The following is a 26,409-nucleotide window of genomic DNA, read 5'->3' on the forward strand; positions in this document are numbered from 1 at the left end:
AAATTCAGAAATTCTCTCCTGCTGCAATTGTCTTCTAACAACCTAAAACTTCAACTAGCAAATCCCTTCCTCATGGAGGGAAACCACAAAATTATTTAGCAACTTTGCACACAATGCAAGAAGGCATGCTGTATTTAGAACATGACTAAATAGCTCTAAAGTTCAGTCAAATAATTCAAGAACTTTTGTCTTAAAAAGGCAACAACTTCAATTACATTAATTTCATTTACAGTTTAATATTAGGAAACTATCACAGATCAAATCAGTGAGTAAGCAACTACTCTTGAAGACATCTTACATGCGAGCACCCATTACTGAAGCATAGTTCCTTCCACCTTGGAATGTGACAGCCCCAATGAAATGGCACTTGACACAAACAACTGTTATTATATTGTGATATTCAGAAAATAAAATGGTTCTGTTTATAGTGAAACTACGAAACCTATAAAGTATCTAATGAGGCTCTTTCAAATCATTCTCATTTCAGGTCATGAGTACCTTTAATTTACCAAAAAAAGCTCTTGTTGCTCAACCTGAGCTGGAAGAAAAAATAAATATTTCAGCCTTACCATTTGCATCTCAAAATAAATTTCATTCAAACATTTCTTTTTTTCCCCCATATATCTTTCTAATTAAGCCAGTCACAAAAGTATTTGACTAACATATATATAAGAGACTACTATATTATCATACCCACAAACTATTCAGATAGGAGCTATGTTTTCATACTACTATTTTCCCAAATCAACAGATTTCAGGATTTACTTGTGAGGAGCAAAACTTCCCTGAAACGGCTCCTGCTCTCACTGCAGTGACTCTTTTAAAACTTTTAAAAACTCCATCCTTGAACAGCTGCAGCACTTGTGTTATTTGTCTTTTTCCCTTTGTTCCCAGCCCGTCCCAGTGCTGCTCGGGGCTTAGCTGGCTTGGCACAGCTCAGATGTAATGAATGCTCTCTCATAGGAAAGCTCTGCCACACTCCAAGTCCTAACACGGACATGATGTGAAAGGAGCCCACCCCAGGCATTCCCCAGGGATTGGAACTCGTCTGTTGCCTTTCACTGTCACCCAGAAAGGGGGGACACCAGCTTGGAGGGCAAGGCATGGATGGAAAGTGTCTAAGCAATGCTGAGGACAAGGAGGGGGAGAGTAGCACATGTAACACAAACAGCTAACTCTAAAAAACACAATTACCTTTGCAAGGACAGAGTTAAAACAAACATTACTTAAGGGCAACATGAAGGATGACTGCAGAACTGTGTTAGCTCATCGCTTGCCATTTCACGTTTTGGTTTTCTAAACAGAATCATTATTGCCTTTCCCCCCCCCTCTGACTACAAAGGAAATCAGAAATCTTAATGCTGTTCCCAGAATCCTACCTCAATTCTTATATTTTGCAAGCATATAATTTATTTTCATACATAATAATAACCTTTTCAATTTAACTTCAGCACCAAAATAGATCTGTGAGGCTGAATTACTGTATTGGAAAACCTGTCTTTGACACTATGTAAGGAAATAACTTAAAGGAATAGCTTAAAAAAAACAACCCCAAATCCTACAAAAACATACCTTAAAGAGATAACCATTCCTGATTTTGTTTGGTACACTTTCAAACTGAGACATATAGCCACACATAATTGCAAACCTGAGAGGGGAAAAGAAAAACACACACACATACTTTTTGTGATTTAAATAAACCTTTGAATCATATTACAAAATATTTCAATACCTAATGCACACATTTACACTTTTATTTTTCCATCTGAATGGCTGGATGGAAGTTTGGTATGAGCTATACATATTGAAGAACAGACCAAAACACAAACCAAAACAAAACAATGGAAACAAGGAGAAGTTTAAATGACACTATTTGGGTTGTCAGTTAGTGACAAAACAGATTTTATCTCCAAAATTTAGGCCATTTAGTTCAGAGTGCAACACTTCCAGACTGGCTCTACTGACAGCAGTTTACCTTGACACATTGTGCTTTGCACTTCACCGGGAACGTGAGCACCACCAGCTGCAGAAACTCACCCAGGAAGGCAAATGCTTCGGGTGTGCCCAGTTGGAAGCTGTACACACCTCAGAAACATTCACAGCTGCCTTCTACCCTTCTCAAGTATCCCAGTGCATTCCTGCACTTCTGACACTCTTCTAGTATCTTTAAGATTTGAAAACATACACACACATTCTGCTCTAACAGGATCACTACTGCTATTATTAGATTTCTATTGCTAAGATCATTATTATTTCTATTATTATTACTATGATTATCATAAATTGGGGACACTGAGTGGTAAAAGAAATGTGAGATAATTTCTATAAAATATTTGTATTGTTAAGCAGTTATAAGTGAACATACTTTCAGAGGTAAGCCTATAAAGATTCAGATCTCCTAAGCAGCACTAGTATCTTATTGACACTCCACCTAAATTTCTATTGCTTTCTTCTTATTTCTTCAACAGTTATAGAACCTTTATGCATAAGGAACTTCTTGCACAGATATCAATTACAGTTTCCTTGGACCTATTTTCATTGGTATTAAGACAACTTTGCACCTCTGTATAAAACTAACAAAATCACCAAAGAAATAGTTAAGCAGCAAAACCTCATGTAGATTACTTTTCTAATATTTTTCAGAATTTTGCTTTTTTATCAAATATTTTACAATGCAACACCAGACAAAAATAAAATATAATCCTAAAAGAAGGAAATCAAGTTGAAGTCCAGAGGAAAATATGAGTTATGCAAGAAGCTTACCGAGTTAATTATGGCAACACAACCACAATCTGTATGGCACACACAGTTTATAAGGACTATTAAACATCAGTTTTCTTGAATTGCTTTATATAATGTAATTATTCAAGCTCCAGTGAATCCTGATTAAAATGTCATTGCTAACACAACTCAAGAAATTACTTTATTGCTCAGTTATACCTAATGGTTTTAAGTCAGAAATGCTCATGCTACAGGTAATTTTGGCCAGAAGTGTTTTGGTCACTAAGTGTTCCCAGGTAAGGCACGGAGTCAGCAGAACACCAGTTGAGCTTGTAAGAGCTCCAGACACACTGTCAAACACTGTTGGGCAGGGTGTTTGCTGTGACCAATGTGCACTGGACAAAATCCAGCTAATGGCAGCACTAGTGCTGACAGAGCTGCAGCCAGAGTGCATTTCCTATGGGAACAAGCTGCAGTTGAGGGAAAGGCAAGGGGTGGGGGTGAGGAAAGTTCAGGTATTTCGGCAGAGGGGGGAGGTAGTGAAAACTTTATTAGGGTTAAGTAACTCAAGCAACATTGCCCCTATTCCCTTCACTCATTAAGTGCTAATCAGATAAACTCAGCATACCATAGCTAAACGGATTGCTGCTACAAAAGAAAACAATGAAAAGCGAACAAGCTAATCCAGCATCTTGCAGTATTTCCCTGTCTGTGCGTGACAAGAAAGAGGGCCTTAGTTTAAACTAGTTCAAAGAAAAACTTCTACTTACAGCTAAAATCTCTTGGGAGGGAAATCCCAATGAAATTTCCACTGAATTAAAAGTAAGGGAACCTACTAACTTTAAATACCCATTATTTTTCCACAGAAAAGATAAAAAGTGTCTTTCATATCTTTAGGTTTTTTTAACTTGCTTTGGTTTGGTTTTTTAAATTTTATACTTTTGAAATGGACTAGGCAGCCAATTGATAAAAAGTAATTATTTCATTTCTGAAATTCTATAGCATTTTGGATATTAATTTAATTTCTCAAAAATCCCACAAACAACATAAAAAATGTGTCCTTTCTTTCCTGAGAAGAATTTTTAGACATTTTAAATAATTTTCAAAGAGTTTAAGACACCAGGCAAACTTTTATTTTCAATGGTGCAAAGGGTAATGTTAATCATTGAATGGTCTATATTGTAAGGGGCCTTAAAGATCGAGTTTCAACCGCCCTGCCATAGGCAGGGACCCTTCCACTAGACCAGGTTGCTCAAAGCCCCATCCAGCCTGGCCTTGAACACCTCCAGGGATGCCCATGCTCTAGGCAATCTGTTCCAGTGCCTCACCACTCTCATGGTGAAGAAAATGACCAAAGAAAACGAGGCAGGGAATAACTAGAAATGCTTCCATGTCAGTCTTTCCACAGCCCTGGACTCCATGGTCACCTGCCCCATCTCGTGGTGACAGGGGGAATACTGAAAAGATGATCATACAACAACGTGCAAATACCTAATGAAATGGGTAAAAAGCACACCTCTTAGAAGTGCAAGCAATACTGGTTCTCTGCACAGCCATTACCTCCCTCACACCCTCTGACTATCAAAGTACTGCTTACAGAACTTTCACAGACAAAAATAAAGAGGAAATTGTATCAGGAAAGCTCTGCCAGGAATGACCTCTTTGCTGAACTGATGTTACTCCTGGGTGATGTAAAAACCAGCCCCAGACACATTCATCTAGATAAACACAACAATAATAACCTCAAGTGACACAGTACTTGGTTGGTGTAAAAAATGTTATTCCCAGACGGAAGAAAAATTACTGAACACAGTGTAGCAGCATATGATTAATCCCCACAATTAGCAAACCTTTATTAAGCATAAACACAATCAAACAAACTCAATATAATAGGTCAGCACCATGTTCCTCCATGATGTCCTGGAACTCAGACTTGCAAGAAACTCTAGCTGACAGAGATGGATGCCAAGTACCTATATAGCCATCATGCAGAAGGTCCTAATTAAAGTGAATTAACATTTTCTCTTCTGGTGATACATGTGTATTCAGGCCAGGGAAAACTGTAAGGGACATATCTTAACCTATTGCCAAAAAAAGAGAAGCAGGTTGATCCAATAATTTTATCAAGCCAATTTGAATTTTAATAGAAAAAATGATACCTATACTTAAGACTCTGTCATCCACAGCTTATTCTACATGAGACAGATTTACAGAAAAGATTTTGAAGTCTCAAATGAAGATTAAACCACAGTAGGGCAGTTAAATATAGCATTATTTATCTTTGCCCCGATAAATTTCACATGGCCAAAACCAGAAATAACATGCACCTTCCCAGACTTGTTCCTTCCTCTCCTATATACCCTTTTATATATCCCAAATCTAAAAAAAACCTTTTATGTCACATAGACTTTGGAAATGTGTGGGTACAGGTTACATTTAGAAATCCAGATCTCCATTTTAGCATCTCAGTATCAACAGGAAAGGAAAAGACCAATTTTTTAAATTATCTGACAAGACTTTGCAAATGGGAGGAGAGTTTGTGATATTCACCACCACCAAAGTTTAATTCATGTGTTTCATAACTGTTTTTCACTCCCTCCTCCTTATCTGAGAAATATTTAACATGTAAAGTAGAGTGAGCAAAGGCTAATGTGTGGGCAGCACAAAAGAGGCCCAGTGAAAAGAAAGTTCATTCCCCCTCCAGTTCTAAATGTGTTCCTGCATCTCTCCACCTCTGCATGGCTCAGTTCTGTGCATGCCATCTTATATTTTAGCCCAGAACTCCCTCACTCACCAGTTTTCACCCACTTACATATTCTGACAGTCTCTGCAATGTAGTGAGACCCACAGGATTTCTTTTTGACATTATTTCAATGAGATACCAATTTCTATGTAGAGAGATTTTGCAACTGAAATTACTAATTATGATCCCTGTTGCATTGCCCTTCCTGAGATCCCAGTTTTTCATACTTCATATCATATCACTTTGGTAGCAAGATATTTAATCTACAAAAATGCATCTGACACAAAGTTTCCATGCAACAGTAAATTATTGGTTTGCATTGGTATATGATCATCCTCATGGGGATATGGAAGCAGGGCCTGAGAATGCCTAAGATGGCCAACACACCAAGTAAGATGTGCCAAGGTGCAAAGTGAAGTGTTTAGGTGATATTTTGTTTGCAGAGAATTTTTTGCTAATGGGAATTTCATTTCCCTTTCCTTTTTCTGGGAATATAACTGAGTCCACACTGTAGAAACTGGCAGAAATACACTTTTCACATTAAAAATTCAACAGAGCATTGAAGCTGAGCTCCAGGGAAACATCAGATGTAGCACACGCTTGTGTAGGTAACACTTGCAAAAACATGACAAACCCCTAGTTTGGTTTAAAAAACCTCAAAGGTAAGGGCATTAAGAATTCTGGATTTATTTACTGCAACACATGCAGTGTACCAAATCAAAGGAAAATGCTGCTGTTAATGTGTATTCACAGAAGTTCACCAGTAGAACGTGTGGATGCCATGTTCAGCATTCCTTAGGCTGTGAAACCCACAACTGTGCTAAATTCCTGTTTCTAGAAATTTAACTTTTATTTTTATAATAGACAGTTGTTACAGATGGAAATACAATCTTGAAGAAATTAGCAGGACAGTCCTCACAAGTGTAGAAACAGAGTGAAACAATAGCTTTCAGAGACAGTAACACAACAATTCTCCTTGGTAGAAATATAATAGGCTTCATTAGGTTGTCAGAATTATTTCCTCTGTGACCATTCTGGCAAAAAGCTTGTAGTAAACAGATCTTTTCAAATGTCAAACCTTCCTCCTTTGCACTTGCATGAGTATGCTGCAGTGTTTCACTGATCCACTTAGTTCAGGACAACTTACAGCTTTTGAGAAATGGCTTCTGAATTTGAAATTTTCAATTATTAAAAAAAAAATTACATAATTCAAAGATTACTGACTAAGATTACACATAATTAAGAACAAAGATTGCTGTAAAATTTCTTTGGTCTTTCCATGAATCAAATACAGGGCAAACAACTAAGAGCTGGAAACCTTGTATTTCTGTACAAACTATCAATTCCTGAAAAATGCGACTGCCTGATAGAAACAGATGCTTGTCACTTGAAAGTTATCTGCCACATCTAAGTTTAAATAAGGGATAATTAAGGGCAACAGGTAATAAGCATTTAGTTAGAAACAGTTGAGGATTTAATTTTAAAAGTTCTTGGTAGTATGACCATATCCTACAACATATTCCAAAATTTTGCAAAGTTTTGTTTCACTGGAAAATTACTTTTATGCCATTATACCTTACAAACCTGACAAATTATCTGCTAGAATTCTATTACTGAGATGCAATGTTCACTTTTTTGTAGGAAGTTTGTGTAAAGTCACCAAAATACCCAAATGACAATGATTATTTGCGTCCTTGATGGAACCAACCTGCACTACTCTTCCGTAGTGCTGCCTGCCAGTGAGAGACTTTACCTAAGCTCTGGAACTCACTTCCATGGAAAACCCAGGGCTTGTGAAAATATCTGTGCTTCTGATGAACACTCATACACATGACAGAGAAAACTCTTGGGGGGAGGTGTGTTCAGAAAGGGTCTTCACATACAGCCACTGGGTTTTCACTTGCTAACTTCACTTGCACCTAAATGAGATGTGCTGTATGACTCCCACCAACGGGTGACTTCTAGAGAGTAACACAAACTCAAGAGCAGCACCAAGTTTGTTTGTGGCAAACAAACCAAAGCTCAATGCAAAGAATTACCTTTTTAAGCAACTTTCCTGAAAATTTGCTATAACAGTAACCTTTTTGTTCTTTGCAAAGCCTGTAACAAGTTCTCCTCCACAAAAAAGGAAGTGTGGGGATCTGCACAACAGCAGAGAAACCTTCCAGACCTCTTTCCCAAACTCCTGAAGTAAACCAGCAACAAACCTCCCACAAATATAAAAATTCACTTGTTTTCCAAAAGAATTTAAAAGTGATAGTTTAGTTTTAAATAAAAGCACTGTTCTTATGCATCTACATGTTGTTTTCTGTAACTGTAAGGTTGTAAAGCAGCACAACTACAAAGCAACTGTAGCATCAAATTGTTCACATAGCACTTCTAATTAAAATCTGGGTGATAAAGATGCTCCATGATCCAAGATGAGCTGCAAGGATTCACAGCTGTCCTTTGGGAATCACTGACCCACAAAATGAATTTGTTTGAGGCTTGGAAAAAATAAGAGGACCTGCAATGGCTGATGATAACTTTTGCATGCGAGTTCCTCCACAACTTGAAAAATTGACACTAGCTGAACAAAGCCACAAATCACTTAGAATATTTACTCTGTCTTTCTTTAGGGTGTTCATACAAATATTAAAGCTCTCTTTTTCCTTTCCAGTGTTGCCATTTACTTCAGTTATTTAGAGGTCAACATTCAAAAAGTCTGAAGGTTTTTGATCTCATTGGCAACTACAAGATTAAGTATTATCACATGTTTTCAAAAATCTGGATTCAGATATGAAAATTATTTGCAGCTGCAGTTCATTACCAAAACCAACTGACTACTTCAAGATATTTTGCTTTCTTTGTTCTGCATATGTTTCCTCAAATTTAATTTGAGGCTGAATACTGTTAGTATTCTGATCAGTAAGTTGAACAGTTGGAGAGTTGATCATTTTATCATACAATTTTACAGAAAAACATAGGTGATGCACTAAGAAGATATATAGCATCTTTTGTTCTTAACGGAAGTAAATATCAAAAGTAAGGCAATACAGCTGAACTCTAAGCCTACATTAGCAAGTTTGCTCATGGAACCATTCCACTAAATTCCACTGGTGGACACAACAAATGTGTTCTGTCTTACAGACACCTTATAGCAATTCCACAAAACAGAAAAATACCTGATCTGGAAAAGGGATGCTTTTTCTTGTATAACTCTGTCTACACTAGGAAAATTATGTGTGTCAAAGTGTCACAAGAACCTGTTTATTTGGTAAATAGAACTTTCAAGCAGCAGGGATAAGCTTCCAAAAGAAACTTCCAAATGGGTCTATAGACCTAACCACTGCATGACAGGCATAGTGCATATTTTTAATGGAAAAAAAAGAAATCATTAAAAAATGCCTTTTTCTAATATTTCTAAATATTAGAAAAAGCTGTATAAAAGATTTAGTAAGAGACAATATTCAACAGCACAACTCCAAATGACCCTTTAGTCACAGCAGGGAATATTTTTAGATCAATTCAGCTCCATTGAGGAATTCCCAATTAACTTAAAACCCAAAAGAAATTTACTCTAAAAATAAAAACAAGAGTCCACATCTTAGCTAGGGATATTGGTAAGACAATAAGAAGAGGTTCTATAAATACACCAGAAGGAAAAAAAAAAACCAGAAATGAAAGTGCAGAACAATTAGCAATGAGGAAATAATGGCAAAAGATGAAACCAATGAGGCTGAATTCAATTTCTTCCTCACTTATATCCCCCCTGCTCCACAAGGGTTAACTGTAAGTAGAGAGCAAGGTAAAGGACCAGGAAAAGAACAGGGTATCATTTAATCCTCACTCACTTAGTAAGCCATAATATATTAAACAGTTTAAGAGAACACTAGAAATAATGTATGAGTGGACAACATAGATGGCAGCTATACCAAACATGAGTGAAAACCTCAGTTGTGCTGATTGGAAATATCAAACCCCCTCAGAAATTAGTAAGAAATCAAGAAAAACTTTCTCAACTTTCTTCAGTCAAGGTCAGAAAACCAGCTTGGTTATCAATAGCTGATACAGACTGACATAGCCTTACATGCAACAAACAGATGGGCTCATCTTACACAGGCTAGGATTATTTACCTTGTACAGCTTTAGAAAACGTTATGTTGGCAGTGAGATGAAAAGGAAGGATTTTGGTCTCAGACAGCATTGCTTTCACACTGACCTTGCACTCATGCTGAGCTTCTCATTTCTCTCTGTTGCAGCCAGCAGAGACCCTGTTCAATTCACAGGACCCCTGCCCAAACACAGATGCCTACTGCCACTGGAGGTGCCCTAGGGTTTCTCACCACTTCTGGATGATGGCCTGGAAGTGCAGAGACCCCAAAGGTCCTGTGCAATATCCGTCATGCCATGCAAATATCCTGGCACATCAAATGGCACATGCTGCCTTTCAACTCTCCCTCCCCTCTAAGTGCAGGATCTGGCCCTTGCTCACATGCAGGCACATATGACAGAGACAGAACATCCACGTGTCCATCGGGAGCTGGGTACTGCCCTTTAGCTCTGATCTTGACCACCCACTAGTGATCCTAGCATCTTTTTGTATATATATTTGTTCTATTTTTTTTCTTTTCAGTTCTTTTCTCTATTATTCTTATTAACTATGGATTTCATATTACTTTCACATATTATTTATTCATAACTTAATTGTATTGCATCGTTATCTGTTTACACACAGTCTTTTCTATTTATAACCTCAGGTAAAATTCTGTTTGTGTACAACTTTGAGAGAACAGTTTTTACAGAGAAGATTCCCTAAAGTCTTATTTCCTGTTCATGGGGATTAACATGTGAAATAATGTTAAGATAAACTGGAAAAATTTGCATTAGGCCAGACCCAAACAATATAGATCTGGCACAGAGCCAACTACAGAAGTCTTGTGAGTAATGCAGAAAGCCCCAACAGCAAGCAAAAAGGCAAACATAGCTGCTATCAGGGAGAAGGAGAAGTGTTACAGGCAAACCAGCCTAACCTGAAGACAATACAGGATAAATTATTCTGGAAGTGCATAAGCATACAAAACAGTTAACACAAGATTTTTGTGAAAAAAAACAGGATAAAAGAAGAATTCTGGCAAGATAAAAAAGCCTGGGTAAGAGGAATGCAACAAATGAGATACAACTTGTTTATGTGGCCTTTGACTTTGTCCTACCTGCTGTTCCTCAAAACATAACTGTGGAAATATTTAGATTAAATCACCTGTAGAAATGGTTGCAGAACCAGGTTCATGTGAACCTGAGCATCCCTACAGGTGTCACCCAGAGTTTGGTGCTGGGTCCATTATCTTCCAGTAATTTCATTAATTAAGTTAATGATTTTAAAAAGCCCATACAACAAAAACCACTTTTGAAATAAAATGTTAATCCATGAGGGCATGCATTTACAAACCTAAATGGCCTCAAACCTCAGAAATAGTCAGAAATAAACATGAAATCAATTAAATGTGTGTAAAACACTTTAAAAATAATAAAATAGAATAAAACAAGTTTAAAAAATAAGTTACAGAACAAGTCCAATTGGTTAAGTAGCAGCACAGCACAAAAATGTCTATTGGGACCACAGATGGAACAACTATTGTTATGCTAAACAAAAATATACCAAAGTCTCGCTGGAGCATGGAAGTCCATTCTGCCCAGTATTTAGAGCCTCAGTTAGATTGGCACAACCATTACACTTACATCACACTTTAAAAATCATGCAGTAAGTCAGAAAGATGTCAGAAAATAAAGACAAGCTGATAATATATTCAGAAAAAAAAATAGTGAACTATTTTAATCTATAATGTCTATCTATACCTCTAGAAAGACATCAGTTAAACAATAACTGATAAAAACCTCATGTTCACTTGCAACCCAGATATATGAAGGCTGAAAACTGCAAACCATACAAAAATCCATTGCCTGTTACAAGAAGCAGTAGCTTAAAAAATGTAAGATTTTCCTCTTAAACCTCTCAATTTGGCTTTCTGAGCTAACCTCTGGAACACATCTCCTTACACTCATAATTCTTCCCCTGCTAGATATTCCTGCCAGGACAGGATCTCACATGTGAAGTCCAGAAGACCACCTACATCTCCCTGCACAACATGTAAGGGTTTATCAGGATAGTTTCTGCCAGTGAAGCTGCATTTATACTAGGATATTTTGTCAGTCTTGTGGGCTGAGGAGGAAGGGAGGGGCAGGATTCATACTTGAATGTGATTTTGTGGTTGTTTATACACAGAGTTCTAGCTGAGAGGGGTACACCAGCATTACCCTGAGGAAGTGGCCATGGCTGTGGTGAAGTAAAGAGCAGGAATGGCTTTAAATTGTTTTCAGAAAGAGAGAAAGCAAGACAGAGAATTACCTAATTAAATTACAATGTCTGTGACTAATCAAGTATCTAAACCTGAGATAGCTGACATGTGCTCCCTTTGTTGGCAATGGAGATGTTGTCAACTGAGCCCCAGGAGAAATTCATCTCACCCTCATGCAAGACTAAATGAGCAAAATTGACTCCAGTGAACTGCACTCCAGAAGTGGCTGATTCCTTTAGATTGTGAAAGGAGCCTGGGGTAAAAGTATTTGTTTTAGATATGAAGAAGTTTGGTGAAATCCCATCCCACAAGTGCAAAGACAAAATTAATGAAGAATGTAGAAACCAAAATTCAGAGGAAAAGTTAATAATATTAGAAAAGAAATCAGAAGCTCAGTAAAATTTACTAATAAAATACTAAGGTGAGGAACTATCAGCTAGAACTCAGAAGAATATCTTTTACCTGATAATGTTGATTTGATAAAAAAATATTTATATTTGCAGAGTTTGTTAGTTCTGGCAAGGTCTACAAAACTAAACTAAGAGTAATGCTTGGAGAAAAACTGTATGATAAAACAAAAATTGAGAAGTTAATTCAAATTTCCATAGTCCTCTACATCTATTTTTAATTATCACAATTTAGACTATTACAAGAAAAGGAAAGGACAATTCAAGGTCAAATGACATTATTTTGTGAATTGTTGAAAGGGAAGGCAAATGGAAAACTATGGCTTCTCTGAGCAAAAAAATAGTGGCTTAAGCAAATACTGTATGTCCATTTCTTGGTACTTATTGAAGTATGGTTATTGAGTTGTTTCACATGATATAGTAAATGCTTCACAGAATATTTCAATGTAATTTTTAGTAGCAACTGGTAATAAATGAATTTCATAAAACTATGAAAAAATATTAATGACTAATTTATGAAACTGGTGTCAGGCTGAGGTTTTTTCCTTGAACTTAATAAATGTACACAAGTTTGTAAAAACTTTGTCAAACTTACCACTGGTGACTCTCAGCACTCCCAGCATCCAGCTGAATAGCTTTTTCAGCTTTAATCTTTCCTGTAAATGGAGTACAGTATATGAAAGTATTTATTGTACTCTTCCACATTTTAGGTGACTCCCAAGAACAAAGCAATCTGATTTACTCTAGCAGCAAAGAAATTGCTTCCTGTTCTTAGAAACATTTAGATGAACAATGTAACATCCTGCCTTTACTTCATTTACATAGTCATACACTTACATGTAAGTATATATAAACTATACATGCAATTTTAGTATTTTCCTTTACAATCCAGTTCAGATGCAGTTAAATCAGGGAAGGATTGGACTGGACTGCCAAAGGAGGCCATCATGTCTGAAAGACTGAAGAGCCTTAAAAGCAGGTCAGACAAGCACCTGTCAGAAGAACCAGCAAAGCCATTTCAGTGCCTTGGGTACAGGAATAAACTAGCTGAAGTTCCTTTCTAGCACAAAGCCTTCCCTTAAGTTCCACTTTTAACTGAATAAAGATGACAGTAGGTGATTTGATCAAACCCACACCCCCAGTAAGAAGTTCAGATGAGATGCTTGCTGTTTGCAGAGTCTCAGCTGCAAGCAATTAAGCTGCACTGACATTTCTGTATTGTAAGTTAACTTCATAAAAACAAAGAACAGCATACACAGTCCTCCTACCCAGTGGAATGAAAAATAACCATGAAACTACTGCCAGCTCTCCTGCAGTCTCAAGCCCTCTGCAGCACTTCCAAAAACTGAGATGAAAAAGGCTGCTGCCACCCCCACTTCATGAGAATGAGCCAAACTAGGCTGGTTACTCAACACCTAAGACTCACTTTCATTCCATCATTCTTTATCTCTCCCTGTCTTTTGCTATCATTCATCAGCTGAGGTTAGATGCAGTTACAGAATCACAGAATCTGCTGAGTTGGAAAGGACCTACAAAGATCATTGAATCCAATTCCTGGCTTGCACAGGACCACCCCAAAGACTCACACCATGTGCCTGACTGCATTGTCCAAATGCTTCTTAAACTCTGTCAGGCTGTGCTTGACTACTTCCCTGGAGAGCTGCTCCAGTGCCCAACCATACTCCAGTGAACAACCTTTTCTTGATATCCATCCTAAACCTCCCTGACACAACTTCAGACCATTCCCTTGGGTCCTGTCACTGGCACGACAGAGATCCGTGTCTGCCCCTCCTCTTCCCCTGATGAGGAAGTTGTAGCTGCAACGAGGTTTCCCCTCAGTCTCCTCTTCTCCAAACTGAACAGACCAAGTGACCTCAGCTGCTCCTCATGTGGCTTCCCAACAAGGTCCTTCACCGCCCTCGTGGCCCTCCTTTGGATGCTCCCCAATAGTTCAATGTCATTTTTACACTGTGTCACCCAAAACTGCCCCCAGCACCCAAGGTGAGGCTGTCCCAGTGCAGAGCAGAGCGGGACAATCCCCTCCCTTGCCTGGCTGGTGATGCCCCCCAAGACAGGGTTGGCCCTCCTGGGTGCCAGGGCACTGCTGGCTCATATTCAACTTGCCAGTGACCAGGATCCACGGTGCTGCTTCCCAGCATCTCATTCCCCAGCCTGGCTGTACATCCAGGGTTGTCCCATCCCAGGTACAGAATCCAACACTTTCCCTTGTTGACTTCATACCATTGGTGATTGCCCAGCTCTCTGATTTGTTGAGGTTCTCTCTGCCCTCAAGGGACTCAACAGCTCCTCCCAGTTTTGTATCTTCTGTGAACTTGCTGTGTATCCCTTCCATTCCCGTGTCCAAGTCATTTATGAAGATGTTGAAGAGCACAGGGCAGAGAATGGAACCCCCCTAGGGACAGATCCCCAGTCTGATGTCACCCCATGCACTGTAACCCTTTGTGCCTGGCCCATGAGCCAGTTGCTCACCCATTCCATGAAGTCTTTATCCAGCTGTGCACTGGACATTTGTCCAGAAAGATCCTGTGAGAGATAGTATCCAAAACTTTACTGATATTCAAAAATATTATATCAACCGGTTTCCCTTGATCAGCTAGGTGGGGTACTTTTTCATAAAAGAAAACCAGGTTTGATAAGCAACACCTTCCTTTCATGAAGCTGTGCTGGCTGCAACCAATGGCTTCATTGTTCTCCAGATGCTTTTCTGTACCTCCCAGAATAATCTGCTCCATAACTTCACCAGGCACTGAAGTAAGACTGACAGACCCATAGTTGCCAGGGTCCTCCTTCTAGCCCTTTTTGAAAATCAGGACAATGTCAGCCAACTTCCAGTCAGCTGGGCCTCTCCAGATTCCCAAGACTGCTCAAAAATTATCAGGAGAGGTTCTGAGATGACACCAACTAGTTCTTTGAGGATTGTTGGATGAATCCCATCAGGCCCACGGATTTTTAGGAATCCAGCTGAAGCAGCAGATCATACACAATTTCCAGGTTGACTGGGAATTGATCATTCTTGGCAGCTATGGTACTTCAGCTCAGGACACTGATAACCCCTTGCTCCATTACCCGTGTTGAAGACAGAGGCAAAGAATACATTAAACATCTCTGCCTTGTCCATGTCCCCGTTTGTGAGGCAACCACCCTCATCCTGTAATGGGCTGATGTTATTTTTACACTGCCTATTGCCATTAATACATTTGAAAAAACTCTTTATTGTCCCCCACAGTCCTGGCCAGCTTCAAGTCCAGTCACTGGTAAAAGCAAAAGATTCAGCAACAGAATTTACTGTTTTCATTTACTTTGTGTCATAATCCTCACTGTAGGATTTATGTACAAAGCCAAGTTGCTACTAAAGCAAAGACAGTATCAATTAATTTGCTGAGACAGTGCAAGTCTTTAGGAATATTTAGATGACAAAAGGATTGGAAAAAGGAAGGACCTTGAACTAACTGAGGGTGACTGTGGAATATGTTACAACAGCATGAAGGCATCACACAGCCTTTAAGGATGACAAAGGACAGCTGAAACTGCTTTGTCAGTGACACTATCACTGCCAACACAACAAAAAGTCAATGAGAGGTGTCACAAAAGGCAAAACAACCCAAACTTGGGTTACACTTACAAATCCAATTTGGTGCGGCAAAAATAGAAGGGGAAATGGAGAGACAAAAGAAAGAGAGATAAAGGCAAAATAGATTATTTTAAAAACAGTGCCTTGACTGGAGGAGAGTGACACAGTATAGAGAAAATGTAGGTTTTAATGTAATAAAAAGGGAAACAAACTGTTCCTCTAGCCAATATCCATCCAGCCAGTGAAAGAGCGGGCAATGATTTTAAAAGCAACCAAAAAAAGGTGCTATGATGGAGAAAATTAAAATCTTGTAGAGATTAAATTGTCAAACAGGACACATGGGGAGAGATGACTGGAAGCAACATCAACTGTCACACACCACTTCTGTTTCTGGTCAACAGTTCCTCCAGATTCACAGAGTTTCATCATCACAAAAGAGACTGCTGATATGAAGGAGTGCTCCCTGACCACAGGAAAGCAGAAAAACAAACCTTGACCCAGCCCCAACATTTATTTATTCCTCTTGCTCTCCCAAAGATGTAATTAAGAAACTGTGCTAAAAACATCTGGGAGTTTTCACATTCTGTATCCATCTGTTTCTCAACAAAATACAGGATTTTACAGCCATCTGCAGAGACAACAGCCACTAATTATGACCCATTATACTTCTCTGCCACTGATTTTGGATGTCTCATTGAGGAAAGAATGAAGTGAAGTTGCAAACTGTGGTGGTTTACTGTACAAAACATTACCATTACAGTACAAATGCTTCCATCTACTGGATCTCAAATTCCTTATACTGGAAAACTTAACCAAAGTTCAAAGCATGTTTCACTACATTCATAAGGCATTCTGCATAAACATTTTTCCTCTTACCATCAGTTACATATTTCCTCTTCTCCTCAGCATCAGTAGTCATCTCAAACAGATCTCCATAAGCACGTGCAAGCCTCCAAAGAAAGTCCACACAGTTTTCGTACTGAAAGTAGAGGACAGCTACATAATTCAACTGATCAGAATGTGATTTAAACAGTTTACTTTCACAATGCTTAAAATTAATAACATGCTTAAAGCAAATAATCAGAAGATGGCATAATTTTTTTGTTAATTTTCCATTCTTCTACACACTACTTTCAGTTTCATGTGAGAACCAATTGACCAATCTTCCATGTACAAAAGAGAATACAGCTTTTGGAAATACCCTAGACTGTCTAAAGAGGTTTTATTTTATAAATCAGTTTAAACTTCTTTCAGTATAAACATTTACAAGGTAACCCAGCAAAACACAACAAATCCCTGAACAAAGTGATGTGTATTTTCTTTAGGGAAGCCATAAGCACCACACTCACTCACAATATCCCATTTACCTTTCTTGGTATTCCAATATTCAGATGAAAATACAGTCAGAACTAATGCTTGCCAAACCAGAATAAAATGGTACACTGAATTGAGAACTGCACATCAAACCACCTTTAAATTTTATCTGGAGTTACATATGGGCCCAGTAAAGCAAAAGGAAAAATTCACATGAATGGTATTAGAAAGGTATGAGCAGAAGAGATGCTCACAGTTTCAGAACAGTAGGTCTGGTTTATTACTTAATTTTACAGGATTTTCTCACACAGACTATTCCAAAAGCAGCAGAAGTAAGTGTATTTTACATTGAAAAAAGCCCATGATCTTTCTTTCATGGAAGAACTCCTATGTCAAACAAAGCTTCAAGGTTATTGAATCAGAATGGGATATAAAATAGAAGAACTCCTATGTCCACACAACATGAATATTGACACCACTCTGCAATACTGCTTTTTGACTGTATTTTAAAAATATGCTTGAAATTTCATAGTCCATTTCTATGTGCATTTTAAAGCTTGTATTTAGTTCTCAAAAGCAGAGTAAAGTATAAGTTAGTAGCAACATAATATTAAGTTTACCCATAATACCTTGTAATCATTCTCAAGCAGCAGTCTGAAGCCCTCCTTTTTATCAGCCTCTGAACCCTTGTGCAAATTGTCTACCTGCTGTAAAAAATTAAGTAAGTCTTCATCTTTTTCTGATTCCACCATGGCATCAGGTGATTTCATCCATCTCTTTTCTTCCTCAGAGTCTCCTTCAGAATCAGTATGAGCGGTAAGGTAACTAAAATCACAGAAAATAATAACCATTTTTTTCTTAAAAAAAAAAGGGCATTGTTAAATAAAAAGCAAAAGTTTCAGAGTACAATTTATCCTGGTTGTCCAACTTTAAAGGATTTTTTATTAAGGATATCAAGCTTATTGTTATTATTACAAAACCTTTATCTTCAAAGGATAGCACAGTCATATTCTAAACATAACAGGTAAGTAATTGTACTGCTGTCTGATACTCCATTAAAAAAATGCAGATACATATTAGAAACACATGTAGCCTTGTGTTTCATATGCAGAACACTTGAAATCATTAATGTGTTTTAAGACATGCTCTGTAACCCTGAATAGGCCTCTTCAACTCTTTACCTCTATTTCCCTATTTTTTGAACAAGGAATGACCTTACTAACCAAAATATAAGCGCTATAACAATCATTTATACAATATTTTCTTAAATACTTTTAAGATCTAAATACAAGCCAATAAAAATAACACCATTGTTATAAATTCCTTATTTCTTCTAAGCATTCTGAAGTTCAGAGTATCTGAAACTGGAAAAGAGCTTATATTGATTCGTGATGCTTAGTGCACAAGGCAGTCAAGGGCAAAGAAATATTTGCAAAAGCATAAATATCACATAGAGATAAGCAGGTGGCCTTACTGTCCAAAGTGCTGAGAATATATTAGGGTACTCCAATTTCAAAGAGGAGCAGCTGATAGCATTGTTTTTAAAAAGCAGCCTTTTGCTTATGGACTAAAAATGGACAGAGAAGCTTCATTCTTCTGCATTTCCACTTTTGAAAATATTGCTCTGGGGAGAAGTAATACCTATCAGTTGCCAGGCTCAGAGATTTTCTAAATGGTTACTATGAGTATGAAAAGCATGGAATGTACTATACGCATCAAGTAACTGAATAATTGAAGAAGACCATAACAGTCAGAATAGTAAAAAAATCTTTTTTTTTTTTCAGAAATATAACCAGGAGAGAATGCTAGCAGTCAAAATGAAGGTTATTAATCATGGCTTTCAAATATTCTGTTTTCAGTATGTTCCTTTCAAAACAGATGAGTGTATCAAAGCAGATACACTTCCAGCCTGTAAATGAACAAATGCTTATGAAGCTACAGAAGTGCTAGATGTGGCATGACAGTTTTGCTGCAAAATTAACCCAGTGACACCAGAAAGAGGAGTCAAAATACATTTGGATAAAACAATATATACACAGACCATGTGTACATGTTCAAACTGAAAAATACCATTGAGCAGAACAGAGATGGGAAACTTCATATGTTTCTACAGATTTGCTTTACAAAATCTTGATGTTGCTGAAGTTGATGACACATTGTATGCTGTATCTTGCAGAAACTATATTCAGTCACTGAACATTAATTTTCATTTTCTGAAGCATGTTTAAAAACACAGCATATTGTTCTTCCATAGTTATTTTGAAGTGGGCACAGATATATATCATGGCTGCATTTATAAGAGCCCCAACTTAACCAAATGTATAAGGGAGTTCCTGGGGAGTGGGACAATCTTTTAGCTCCAATACAAAAGTCTGTGATGTGAAGCTTGTTTGGAAAGTATCTTTCCCCACATGGTTTAGATACTCCATTCCCCCTAAATAAAAGATAAATTCGCTGAGGATCTGGGCAATTCTGAACCTAAAATAAGGGCACTAGATAATATAAAAGAGCAATAACTAAGCAGTAAAGACAATATCTTTAGTTACAGGAATTTTGGCACTGCATCAAATGCTACCTAATCAGGTAGATATGAAAGTCAGGAATCAGTGTTTTGGAAGTCAGTGTTGGTGTTGTATTCTTTACCTTTGCTGCGTAAACATCTGCTAAAATTTTTATGATCACTACTGTTCCCGTGTTAGATAACAGATAAAAATGATTATTAGAAAATGCTATTCTCCCAGCAAAAATATAATGGCCAGGTGACAAATACAATGTTGGGCTGACACCCAAGCCCATTGGGCTGTCAGTCCAAACAAGCCCAGCAGAGATTTCCAGCAGCACTATACCAAATGTCATGACAAAACATCAAATTGAGGCCAAACATCAAATTCACATGACATCAGGTAAGTCATATATTTATTGGGAGACTCATAGAAAAAGTGTGAAGTAGGTCACTATCTAACAGACCTTGAGAACCCGTAAGGAGTTAATTACAAAACAGCAGAGACAGCAGGGTCATGTCTTACCCATTCCCTCTCATGTCCACTGTACTTGCAAACTCTCCTCTATTTACCTGCATTATGAACCCTCAAAGTATTTAAATGTGGAACAGACCCTCTTAAACGTTGATTAGAACGTCATAAATTTCAATTTACTTGTTGGGCAATATCTGCCTTCAACAAAGCAGCTAACAGTCTTATATATCTATGCATTCTAAAGCACTGAAATCAGTACTGACACAAACAGAAGTGGAGATTCTTCTTAACAGTTTAAAAACTCCAGGATTTTAAGGACCGATAACACTACTCCAAAAAAGAAATAAACAGAAAACAAGGACTAGTCATTATTGTTTGTTTCATAAATATTCCATACAGAAAGCTGCAATATTACCTGGTATTTTCCTGCAAGAGGTTTTATCAGATAATAAACAGAAAAGTGATTTACAAGTGATAAACACATTGATCGGTATTTGAAAAAACGGAAGAATGTTTAAAAAATGTCCAGAGTCAGTGCCAACTTGTTTTCACTTTTATTACCAATAGATTTTAAATAAAAGAGAGGAACAGTGATAAGAATGTGAGGAGCAAGGATCAACCAACAGGACTCAGTTGTATCACAATGGACTGTTCAAAGTTCAAAGGACAAATGGAAAGTGTGCTGGAGACTCACCCCACTGTGGCTAAGCAGTTCAGTAAATCCCAGCACCCAGTACTGGATTAAAACAAGCTACATGGTATAAAACATCCCTGTGGTATAAACACAGTTGGGTGGTTCAAAAACTGTGTTGGGGTGTCTGTAAATTGGCAGACACTGGGCCTAACCAGGTATCATTTATTCACAACACTTCAGCTTTTACACAGATCAAATATCATCTGTCATCTCCCTGCCAACTTAGAAGAAAAACACAAGCTGACACAAACACCCTCTCATTTGCTCTGGCTAATTCCACAGAAAGGTGATTTTATGTCACAGATGGATCTGGATCAAATTTGCACTGTATGATTCAGCAAAGTGCATATCCATCAGTAATGATAAGTGGCTTTCAAGGAAAGGTTTGGCAAACTGGATTCTTAAGCCAACTGAAGGTTGCATTTAAAATAAATGAACAGCAAAATAAATTAGAAAATGCTAAGTGAAATGATACTCAAAAGCAGGCAGGGCAAATTTCTTTTCCTGTTGACTAAACTATTTCAAGGAAAAATTATAAATAGAGCATCTATCAGAGAAGAATTGACTGAAGTGAATCTTTCTGGTGCCTGATGCCAAATGCAATTTGAAGAGCTTGGATGCTGGGCCAGCTGAAGACGGGCTCCAAAATGACACTGATGTCCAGGGTTCATCACTGCCATATCAGGGAGGAAATAACTTGAAAATCACAAAGAGGAGAATTCGGTGACATGTTCCATTCCAGGTGATCATCTAGACACAATTTATTGTATTTGTAAATAAATGAGTGCTTGTTACACATTCTCAAATCTTAAACATTGAAGTTTTCACTACAACATTACTGGAACTGAAACAAACTAAAAAAAAAAAAAAATAGAATACAGAGAAGCACAGACTAGAAACCACAGACTCTTTACCATTTAATGTCTCATCCATTCAGTGCACCTTCCATTCACACTGTCATTATGTAAAAATATAGCTCATTTATTAAAACACACAGGACATTTCTCCACTTACAGAAATACATAACTTTTGAAAGGCAAACCAGAAAACTTCTCTTCCCAAGGTGTTGAATACCAACAGTGACATTGAGAATACGCCCAGAGCAGATCAAAGCAGTGAGGGCCTTATCAGAGACTGTCAGCTTCCAATATTTAATGAAAAAACTAGGTAGTACTAAAAGCTTTTCTGGAAGAAGTTTACAAACCTGAAACCAATGTAGTCATCCAGCACAAATCCATAAAACTCTTCAGATTAGTTTATCTGTCAATTCCCAGCACCTACCCATTTGTCAATTAAAAACAGAAGTGCTTAACTCAAGCAAAATCCTATCTTCTAGATCATGAAATTACTGCTGAGGCAGTGAAACACAATGCACTTTAGATGGGAGTATAGAAAGGTGAAAAAATGTTTTATCAGTAACAAAGAGCAAAATTTTTTTTTTCTGTAGTGCAAAAAGAAGCACCTGAATGCACCATTGTGTGTGGAATTAGCCAAAAAAGAGTATAAAACAATGCACATGGTGTAATGCCTACAGCATATGAAGTAGTGATGCAGAGTAACTGGAAAAAACCCAAGTCTTGCTATTGACCCTCCTGGCCATGCACCAGTCATTAAAGTTACAGAAGACCTTGGGAAATGCTGTATATACTGCAACTGTACACATTAGGATTAACAATCTATTTGCAAGAGGAAGAAAAAAATACTATTTACTTAAATGAAATCAAATCATCTCAAATTTAGAGAAGATATGAAAAACAAACACATCAAGTACAACGTGTTAATAGGAAAAAAGCCCACCTTTTTTCATAAGGGATTGAAAAACAGCATTGGGAAAGAACATAGCCAAATGACTAATGCTAACTGTAACCTTGAATTATCTTCCTTGCTTCTGACTGTACACAACTACTTGTCAGAGAAGGCCTCTCTTAAGGACACACTCAATGCTCTTGCACACTATAATCACTTGTATTGGATCACCGCATCAGCTTCTTCGTCACACACAAGAACATGAAAACACAAGTCTCCTTGGCTTGTTTTCAAACAGCAACACATCATTCCTGATCAAAAAACAGGACTTTCTCAAATAATAAATAATGACAACAAATAATAAATTATAAAAACGTGTGGAATAACCCTTGCATTGTGCCTGTGGACCTGGTAATTCATAAACTGGTCCCTTTGCCTTATCTGCATCTCTGAATATTTTATCCATAACATGAAGGCCTATGCAAACCAACCAATGGATGAAATAATCTAAGAAATGAAGAGAACGAAGATGTTTCCACACCAGAAGAAGGAGGACTCTGGTTGAATACTTATGCCAACCCCAAATACTTAAAATAAAGAACTGGTTCATAATAGAACTGACAAGTCTTAAAATATGGTATCAAAATATAAGACTTGTGAACCATGTGGGCTGGAATGTAACACAGAAAGAAATTCTGCTCACAGGAACTGAAAATGAATGTGGAGAAACTGTTAAATATAGAATTCCATTAATATGCAGCATGTTAGCTGTCTCCAGAATATTACAGTTAGTTAAAATATTTTAAAGAGAAAAGGTGACATAAGATGGGCAATTTACAGACATAATGCTGCCTACACAGACGTGTAAGACATGCTGAGAAGTAGCTCAAAAAACTCAGTTGCTATAAACATAGTATTAGTAAATTGCATGTAAGTATCTAATCTGATTATACCAAAACAAAGTTGTAATTACAGGAGATTAATGTCAAGACAAAAATATAGTGCCTCTCCTGGACTCCTGATACAAATCATTCCTCAGCATGTTCCTCAACTCATGAGAATAAATGACCCCATAAACTACAACATGACTACAAGATGTGATCAAAACTAGGAACTTTCCACCTGAGTCAGTACTCTAAATTCCTCATGGTCACTTTTTGAGCCACCAAAGAGTGTATACAACAGCTCATATACATAAACATTGCCACTTGTACAGAAGTTCTCTCAGATGTAGCTTCCATAGTACGCAATGCCTCTAGGCAGAACACGGTAATAACTCATCTGTGAGGCTGATAAAAAACAATTATCAGGAAAAGCATATGAGCATTTGTACAGTTGGAACAAACTCTGTCAAAGACACTTTGCACTAAAAGAACTTTTAAAATTACACCATTATTCTGAACTTTGCCTCTCATTGCATAGCTATGTAGCAATACTGCATCAGTGTTACCAAACACACTCTTAAAAAAGAATCTGTATTATGCTTGGCATTAAGCCAAATTCAGCCATCGTGCAGACTCAGAGATGGTCACCAAGAGTCTTCTCTGATCTAAAAACTGTTAATCTGAACGTTTGTAATTATTTTTCCAGAAGTATAAAATCTGTATCAAACTTTTAAAAGGCTCCTGTTTACAATTTCATATAGGTAATGATGCAACTTGCATTGCATGTGTATAGTAGAATATGCAGATTATTATTAACTCACCCTCCTTCACTTTCTGCCTCCTCAGAGCTGGTAGTTTCTCTTGCACGAGGAGCTGTCTCTGCTTTTCTCCGCCTTGTTGCTCTGTGTGATGGGCTAACTCTCTGAACATCACCACTTCCTTGCAGCTCATTTCGAACAAGCTCTTCCAGTTTTGGAATAGCTTCTTTCAGAAATTCCACCTCTCTCTTCAGTTCATCCACGCTTAGTAGCAGGCCATTCAATTTTTCTAGTATCTGCAGTTGCCTTCCATGTAAAACCATTACTGCTCCTTGCTCATTAGGAGCCTCATTTGGCAAGACCACAGAATTAATTCTGTTACCTATATCCTGGAACCCTCGAATACGCACAGCTGCACCAGGCTTTCGGATCTTGCGGTAACAAACCAGCACCAGGCTTAATCCAGCGGTCCCTGCCATTATGCCCAGCATTAGTCCTCTGTTTTCGAAGGGAGACATTTCTGCACACTCCTAGAATTGTAAGACAACAATAAAAGTTTAAGATGTTTCCCAGTGCTCTACGCAAGTGACTTGCTCTGCTCTGAAACCACGAAAGGATAAGGCAGGAAGAAATGCAGACACAAATTTACACTTTTTGCAGGTTCTGCAATAGGAGGCAGCAAAAACAAGCTCAAAGTGGGTTTGGGGGTGTGAGGGGAGCTGGCACGTGGGCAGGACCGAAGCCTTCACTCTTAACCGTCCCGGCATCCTGGGATGTTTTTGTTTTAATGCGAGAAACTCATATAATCGGATTTTCCGCCACCGCAGAGAGGCGGAAACCCAGCTGTCAGGCCGGAGCGCCGCCCGGAGGGGCGTCACGCCGGTCCCCCAGCCCCACCGCGCCGAGGGCTGCCGGAGCCCCGCGCTCGCCTCCTGCCCACCCGCAACCGCCCCGGCCCCGGCCGCCCCGGCAGCGCCGGCCCCGAGCCCAGCGCCGCCCCCGCTACGTACGTACGGCCGGGCCGGGCCGGGTCGGGCCAAGGCGGGAGCAGCAGCGCGTCCGGCCCAGAGCCCGCAGCTCTCCCGCCGCGGCACAGGGGGCGGCGGCGGGGCCGCCCCGGGGCGGCGATACCCGGATCGAGGGGGCCGGGCCTGGGCCGCAGCGCCGGCCGGGCCGCCCGGGTGACGCGCGCTGCCCGGTGGAGGAGGGATCCCCGCAGCGCTGGGAGTCCCGGCGGGCAGTGCTGCTGCTGCTGCGGGACGCCGGCTGCACCTGCCACGGACATGGCTGGAAATAGGCCGTTCTAGAGCAAGTGTACCTGTTCGTGTGTCTGTCCTCAGTCTGGTGGCCGCTCGATTTCACCGGTTTAACCTTTTGCTACTTCTAGGCCACAGAGAAATTGTGTTTCCACTGCATTGGTGGAGACCTGAAGCTGCAAAATCACGGAGAAACCCCGCCCAGTTGCCAGGAGGACGGGCAGTCCCGACACAAAAGCCTCATTGCAATTTAAGCCATCTAAGGGCCCAAAGCTGATTTTACCAAAGTCCATTATGGATTCCCCAAAACCTGGAGGAACTTACCATAGAGTGATAGAATGGTTTGGGGTGGAAGGGAACCTTAAAGGCCATCTAGTTCCAGTCCCCCTGATGTGGGCAGGGACACCTTCCACTAGAGCAGGTTGCTCAAAGGCCCCTCCAGCTTGGCCATAAACACTTGCAGGGTCGGGGGATCCACAGCTTCCCTAGGCAATCTGTCCCAGTGCCTCGACCACCCTCACAGTAAAGATTTTTGTACTAGTGTCTAATCTAAACCTATTCTCTTTCAATCTGAACCCACTTCCCCTTGTCCTGTCACTCCATGCTCTTTTAAATGGTATTGCCCCCCATCTTTCCTCTAAGTTCACTACAGGTCCCAGGCCACAATTAGGTCACAACAAAGCCTTCTCTTTTCCAGGCTGAACAATCCAAGTTCTCTCAGCATTTTTCATAGGAGAGGTGCTCCATCCCTCTGATTAACCTGGTTTTCCTCATCTGGACTCATTCCAACAGATTAATGTCCTGTGTTGGGGACCCTAGAGCTGGATGCAGCAATGGAGGTGGAACCTCACCAGAGCAGAGGGGCAGAAATTGGATTTATCAGAGTGTAGAAGGTATTGCTCCTGTGCCCCATCTGAGATCACTTTTATTGGTGACTCTCACAAGACTCTCCTTTGCCCTTTTATGACAAAATGATCTGGCTCC

At 38.9% G+C, this 26,409-nt stretch overlaps 1 protein-coding gene across 4 annotated transcripts in view; it reads right to left on the reverse strand.

Moving 5' to 3' along the window:
• Positions 1–25,601, reverse strand: part of RMDN2 (regulator of microtubule dynamics 2) — a 46,972-nt gene extending 21,371 nt beyond the window's left edge. Inside the window, exons 1-6 of one of the 4 annotated variants that reach the window (XM_066547893.1) lie at positions 25,488–25,601; positions 24,233–24,699; positions 17,742–17,937; positions 16,675–16,777; positions 12,802–12,862; positions 1,573–1,648 (exon numbers count right to left, since the gene is read on the reverse strand). In XM_066547893.1, the coding sequence (XP_066403990.1) occupies positions 1,573–1,648; positions 12,802–12,862; positions 16,675–16,777; positions 17,742–17,937; positions 24,233–24,687 (891 nt within the window). In that variant the 5' untranslated portion in view covers positions 24,688–24,699; positions 25,488–25,601. Of the gene's footprint in view, positions 1–1,572; positions 1,649–12,801; positions 12,863–16,674; positions 16,778–17,741; positions 17,938–24,232; positions 24,700–24,818; positions 25,003–25,179; positions 25,288–25,487 lie in introns of those variants that run through there. The other 3 variants (XM_066547892.1, XM_066547890.1, XM_066547894.1) reach the window with 3 other exon arrangements.
• Between the last annotated feature and the right edge of the window lie 808 nt (positions 25,602–26,409).

This window comes from Molothrus aeneus, chromosome 3 (genome assembly GCF_037042795.1).
Source record: "Molothrus aeneus isolate 106 chromosome 3, BPBGC_Maene_1.0, whole genome shotgun sequence".
In the NCBI taxonomy this organism is placed as follows: Eukaryota; Metazoa; Chordata; class Aves; order Passeriformes; family Icteridae; genus Molothrus; species Molothrus aeneus.